Source organism: Poecilia reticulata, linkage group LG14 (assembly GCF_000633615.1).
Source record: "Poecilia reticulata strain Guanapo linkage group LG14, Guppy_female_1.0+MT, whole genome shotgun sequence".
Lineage (NCBI taxonomy): Eukaryota > Metazoa > Chordata > Actinopteri > Cyprinodontiformes > Poeciliidae > Poecilia > Poecilia reticulata.
The window spans coordinates 5610906-5617612 of NC_024344.1; the positions used below are offsets into that span (position 1 = coordinate 5610906).

The 6707-nt window shown below is 38.8% G+C and overlaps 1 protein-coding gene across 1 annotated transcript in view; it reads right to left on the reverse strand.

Annotated features, from left to right (window-relative positions):
• Positions 1-240: 240 nt before the first annotated feature.
• The window catches only part of trpc4a (transient receptor potential cation channel, subfamily C, member 4a), a 33578-nt gene continuing 27111 nt past the window's right edge, over positions 241-6707 (reverse strand). Inside the window, exons 8-15 of the mRNA XM_008427276.2 lie at positions 5627-5766; positions 5333-5533; positions 5129-5250; positions 4545-4740; positions 4251-4445; positions 3693-3734; positions 3279-3368; positions 241-2261 (exon numbers count right to left, since the gene is read on the reverse strand). Coding sequence (XP_008425498.1) covers positions 1620-2261; positions 3279-3368; positions 3693-3734; positions 4251-4445; positions 4545-4740; positions 5129-5250; positions 5333-5533; positions 5627-5766 — 1628 coding nt within the window. The 3' untranslated portion in view covers positions 241-1619. The remainder of the gene's footprint in view (positions 2262-3278; positions 3369-3692; positions 3735-4250; positions 4446-4544; positions 4741-5128; positions 5251-5332; positions 5534-5626; positions 5767-6707) is intronic.

Sequence of the window (6707 nt, forward strand, 5' to 3'; positions counted from 1 at the left end):
TAAAATTCAATTTTGGAGACTTTGCTCAAAGTCATTTCTGTATTCATTGATCCTAAAGCTAAAATGCCAAATTGCCACAAATTGCCATTAAAACCCAGCCGCATGTAAGCAGTTTTAAAGTGTAAGATGATTTAAATTGCAGGAATTGGACAATAAAGATAATTTAAAGGAAAACAAAAGTTAGATTTCTCAAACAGAAAAACTGCACACATACATAAAAACAACTGAACAGTCACAGAATCAGAATATTTATATGTTCATTTTATTTTGAATTTATTCTAATTTCTTTAATAGTTTCCATTCATTTTATCTTACAGCACATCTTAGAAAGATATCCTATCAAAAACAACGAGTTACTTCTCTGTTAAAGAGATGAGACATGGAAGGAGTGTAGTCTGAAATAGCTCATAGGCCGTGTTCACATTTTGTATGTTCTACATAAGAGAATATTCCCCGTCAGAACGACATGAATAACAATCCAAGGTTTTTGCATAGAAAAACACTGACAGAATCTGTGCATGATGAGAGCTTGACACATCTGTGAAAGACTGAATGTCGTTTTAAATTGTGTAAAGTGCAGAAACAGACGGTGTAAGGCAGAAAGTCAGGTTGAAAATAACACATCTATTGCTGTAGTGAGATAAGGATGCAGGGAGGTAAAGTGGTGTAGAGATAAAAGGAAAAGAGGTAGAGAGATTGTTTAAGGAGAAGGCTAACAGGATAGTTTGAACAAAATACACATTTCTGATAAGGATAAGGAAAATAAAGAAGGATTAAAAGGGAATAGTGTGTTTTGGGGGAATAATTATTTTTCGATCATCTTTGAGGAAGAGATAAGATGAAACGATCATATCGGCATGTTAATCCTCGGTCACCTTTGCTGCATTTCCTCTGCTGATCTAAATCACTTCATCTAAAAGCTGTTCCAAATCTCCAACAATCAAACTAATCATTAGTTTAACAACAGCTGGAGAACGTACTCTGTAAAAGTCAGGGCAAACATTGCTGTCCTGAAACCTGTCCTGATTGTCAGTCATTTTGTCTTCAGAACAATCTGGCCTGTAGTTCTGACAAGTGTCTTGCAAAAATATTCATACTCCCTGATATTTATTAACATTTTATGTTGCAACCACAAACATCTATTTCTGTTAGATGGTATACCACAACAATGATAAAAACCAGTGATGTATGTCCAGTTTTGATTTATTCTGGCCAAAGAAACTTTCACATGTTTACTGGGTCCCCTGCATGACTTGTTACAAAACCTTAAATACGTAGGAGTTTTTATTACTTTCTCTCAACAATGGTTTTATTCCTGTTGTTTTTTCTTAAAGGCCAGATTTGTAAAGTGCATGACAAATAGCTATCCTGCCAAATTATTCTCCCACCTGGTCTGTGGATCTTCTCATCTCATCTCAGCTAGTTCTCTAAATATCACCATGCTGATGTCTGAAGACAGCCATTTCCACTCAAATTTATTTAGGGGTATTAGAGAAAAAGGAACCTAAATACAAGTGCTCATCACTTCATGATTGGTGGGTGTTGGTTTGTGACTGCAACATGAAATAACTTTAAAGGACAGGAATGTTTTTGCAAGGCACTTCATGCATCTTCATATATCATGGTTCCTTTCTTGTGGAGCTAGATTTTTTTTTCTCTTCTTCAGGTTGTTTATCTTCACATTCAAGGCTTCTGTTAATGCTTAGCTCTTCTTTATTCTCTGGAAACTCTTTGTCCGATTTATTCACCAGCAGTTCTCCTTCAGCCTTGGCTGTAACCTCCTTACTCTCCTCTTCTGTGGCTGAACCCCCTGACTCTCCTGCCTCCTCTGACAGAGAGTACATCTCTCTCAGAACCTCGCCTGACCCTGATGGGACTTCTTTACCACTCCAGTGGCGTTTTTGAAACAAACTAAAGTCACTAATATCTTTGGAGCAGTTTCTCCACTGGCTCGACGGTTCACTGCAACCCTCATCTGACGCCAAGAGTCCATTAGGAAGACCGTTGGATGCTTCAGGAGGCCTGGGTGAAGCAAGGGAGCTGGCTTGTTTGAGGATGGATGCAGTGATCTTGAATCGGTTGAGCTTGCTCTTTGCCTGGCTGGCCGGAAGGCCAGGGGAAATTTTGAGTGAGGAATTTGGATAGGCAAGACTGGATTCCACTGAACTGGAACTGGCCATCGCGCCCTGTAGAGCAGGCTTTCCCGTCTTCATCATGCCCATCACCTCGTAACGGAAGCTGGAAATATCTTGTTTCAGCTCCTGAGAGAGCAAAGAAAAAGTCGCTCTGAAATAACTAATGCATGTCTTTAATTATTTGTTACAGTGGTTATAGAAAACTGTCTTGGGAAATATTATTTTAAAAAGAGTTTCAAAGAACCCCCTGACATCACCCTTAATACTAATGATCTAGATACCTAGATATCAATGATCTTTTTTTTTGTTTATAAAAATAAGCCAGATATTTAAACAAAAAACTAATCATAAGACACACAGATTGCCACATATAGAAGATATTTGTTTTAGTTAATCAAAATTCCTTTTTAAAAACAAACGTCCTCTTGCTCATACAATGCTGTCAGACAAACGTAAGTGGTGGTGTGACAGTATTGAAGATGGTATATCCCCCTGCTAACCAGGACCAGTGACTGTCTTTATGATTATCCTCCTTATATTACAATCGCTGATGAGGCAGATTGATACAGTGAATGTCTCATTAGCTTGTTAATTTCCTTTCCTCCAATGATTTATTTACTTCAACAATCTCACAGCAACATCTTTCCACAATAGGTAAGGCAACTATTGGCAATCATGACTTTACAAAAATTGTTTAAAAAAAATAAAAGATATATATTTCAGAGAAATCTGTCCGGCCTTCAAACAAATCGCTAATTTTGTTCTAATTCAGTCCAGTCTAAGCACTAAGTGCTTCCTGTAAATATTTGTGCATATATGTTAGCCACATATGTGGCTATCTCTTGCAGATAGATCAGGAGATTACGCAGTTGCTATGCCTTTATTGCTAATTAGGTCATAACAAAAACAAATGATGTGACGGAGCAACAGTAGATTTGTCAGAGAGAACCAAAATAGTACTGCTGTGTGTCAGGTAAACAATTGCCTGCAAAATATGCCATAAATTACCACTCTCAGTCTGACAAGCAATTTATCTAAGTAGATTTGACTCTACCAGGGATGGAAAACGTTTGATCTGCTATAGATAGAAATACTGAAAATAACTGCTTATGGTTATTTATAATCAGTGGGACCTGATCATACCTTGAAGTTGTCTTCAGTCAGGCCCTCCTCTGTCTTAGCATCTCTGATCATTGCAGCCACATAACGTTTTACCAGGTTCCTCAATACCTCCTAAAACAAGAGGAACATGCTTCATCAAAATGCGAGAGAGGAAAAGTTATACACAGAAAGTAAAATCTATCCATAGCAACATTTTCTATGCAGATGCTGTCACGACCCCCTGCGGATGTGGGCAAATAGGAGATCCTTGGCAGAGAATGATGATAAATAACCTGCTGGCTGTAATTGCCAGTCCTGCTGAATGTGACAGTGTGTGCTCAGATTGAAATCGGATGTGCAGAAAGGACGCTAAGGGGCAGAACAAGTTTCCTGAATGCACTCAAACAACCCTGCAAGTCACGATATTCAGCTTGACTTAAGAGATATTGTTTTTACCTGATATTGATGGTTTATCCTCACGTTTTCCGCAGCCCGTCTCTACATGGACATCAGAGACATTTATTTCATGTTCAATAAGAAAAAGTAAAGGAAAAGCAAATAAATCTAATCTGGATAGTCCTCATAACATTACAGTTTTAAATGAGTACTTCTTTAACTTTACAAGATGTCTCGCTGTGACTGCATTAAAATGGTGATGCAACAAAATATTATAACATTAAACCTAATTTTACCTGCAAAGGAGAAAAGGCAATGGAAGAAGTGAAAGGCATCTTACTAATTTTTCTTCAACATCTTGTTGTTGTTTTTTTCATTGTTAATTGTAAATGTTCTTTATTATTCACATTAATCTTCCAGAAGAAGTATGGGGCGGTGGGGTGTTGGGATTGGATATGTAGCAAAGGTGTGTAGAGACAAATCCTGGTTTCAAAGACCTAAACTGTGTTTTCTTCACAAAGAATTTTTAACAACAATCATCTTGACATAAACATGTATTGACAAGTGTAGGTTATTTGATGGTGAAAGGATGCCATCATGTCCGGCATACCAACTTACTCCAAGAGTTCCAAAGCTTTCGGTTCTCTTGGACCGAGTCCTCTTGCACACTTGTCTCTTGATCCAACACACGAGGTACCAGAATGTTTTGGGGCTCGGAATAATGTTGAAAGGGGTGGGAACCGTGGCGCCCTCCTCAAAGTAACTCATCCACAACTTTGTTCTTGCAAACTTCCACTCAATGTCTGCATGGTCCTACAATCAGATTTAAGTATATTTAAAAAAAAAAACAAACATATACTGGGGTGAGAATTGTGATATTTTTCTTTTACATGCATCATGTCATGTACTCACAGCAATGTGCTGGTAAGAGTTATTCATCATGGCTATCAGCATGTTGAGGAGAACCACCAGGGAAATGATGTTGTACGTCCCAAACATGGTAGCGCCAACAAATTCTGTAAACTGGTGGTCTGGATCCACGTTGGTTACGTAGAGGCTGATTAGTCCAAAGATAGACCAGAAAAGGGATTGTAGGGTCTCAAACAACCTGTAAGAGATTTGGAAATGCTCAATCAACAAAATAGCTTGTTGTTCAAGGAGAATAGATGGAAAGAATATGTGATCATCAATTTTGAAGACCCATCACTGCTTTTCATATTGATTTAGGTCTGGACTTTGATCACTAACATAAACATGCTCAGTCAAATGACTTTTTGTTGGTATGTCTCCACTTTGAACTTTGGGGCCATAACATGCTGTAACAGGTAGTACATAGTGCAGTCATTTTTAAGAAATAATTTAATAACTTAAGCAGAAGTATTTTCTCTTAGCAACAGAAAGCCTTTCCCATATTTTCATCTCAGTAACAGTTTACACAAGAAAAAGGCATTTTCTATAACAGTTTTTTTCACAGCCTCACACATGCAGTAACTCACGTGGAGAAAGCATTGTTCTGCTCTACACAGCGGATCCCCTTGCATTTTCCTTTCTCTTCTGAAGCTTTTGTCTCATAGTAAAAGTACAGCTGGTTAAGCCCGTTAGCGAAGGCCAGAAGAACCTGAAGAGAGAGCACATGTCAAATGTTCTGTCCACATCTACTGCAGACCTCCTGTTTATCTGGAAGCATTTGTTGAGTTTACCAGACAGTAAATAAAAAGGAATTTCAGAATATCCAGCAGCATTCGGCCGAGTGAGATCTGCAGAGGCCCCAGATGGGAATTAGCGGTGAAGAGGGAGATGAGGCGCAGGGAACTGAATATGTTTGCAATGGCAAACACTGCCTCAGCTACTAAAGTGGGGTGCCACATTTCCCACTGGTTCCTGGGTTTAGTACCACTGTACTAAATAGGGAAGAAGAAAGAATGCAATATGAAGTGAAGCACAAAGATAACACACCCTCACCGTTCTACTGCCAGTCATAGACAAATCATTACCTTGGTGTAGGCTACAATCTTGAGGGATATAGTAGCCAGGTAAAGAGAGTTCATGACAAAGTCCATCAGGTTCCACCAGTCATGGACGTAGTCCTGGAAACCACCATCCCACATTTGCTTGATCTCTGCCCAAATAAATCCTAGGAAAAGACATAAAATTGACAGAATATCTGTCTGATACGTTGCTTCACAAAAGTATTCATATCCCTTTAGTTTTTATCATCTTACCACATTACAACCTAAAACTTGAAGAAAATGTGTTGTAGTTTTATGTGTTGAATCAATTTGAATTTGGTTAAAGAGGAAGTTTTTTTTAAGAAAATAACTTGCAAAGTATTATGTCCATTTGTATTCGACCCTAATCTGATTTCTTTAAATCATGGGTGTCCAGCTCCAGTCCTCCAAGGTCAGTTTCATGCCAGTTTTAGATGCATCTCTGCTCCAACACAGCCAATTCAAATGGGCCATCTATCTCCCTCAACATGTCAAAGTCCAAAGATTAAAATGTAACTTTATGACCAATTCATAAAATGCTTTTTGTTGGGGATAACTGGCCCTCAGTAGTGTTTTCACCCTGAAAACAGCATTGGGAGTCTGTGGCCAGACCAGAAAATTGATGGTCAGAAATGGTCTCCATCCAATCCGTCAGTAGCTGAGCTATTTTGTGAGGAAGAATAGGCCAAAACAAGGACCCAGAAGACATGGAACCATAATTGGAGTGATAGCTGCTTCCACAATCAAAGTCACTGAAATTAGTTTTCATAAAGTCCTAAAAATTAGTTCAAAGGGCACTAAGTTGTTTCAGTGTCACAGTGCTCATTCACAAGGTGATCATTCTATACCAGTGGTTCTTAATGTCATGATCCGTGTTTCTATGTGTTTATTTTCTAGTTTCTGTGTGATCCTGTTCCCTGTTAGTCCTGTCTCTGCGTCTTTCCCCGTTGATTGTCTCCCAGGTGTGTCTCGTTCCCGTGATTGCCCCGTGTGTATTTAGTCTCCCCTGTTGTCTGTGTTCTTCGTCGGGTCCTTGTCAATTGAATGTCGATTGATGTCACCTGTCTCCGTGCTGCCAGTTTTTCCT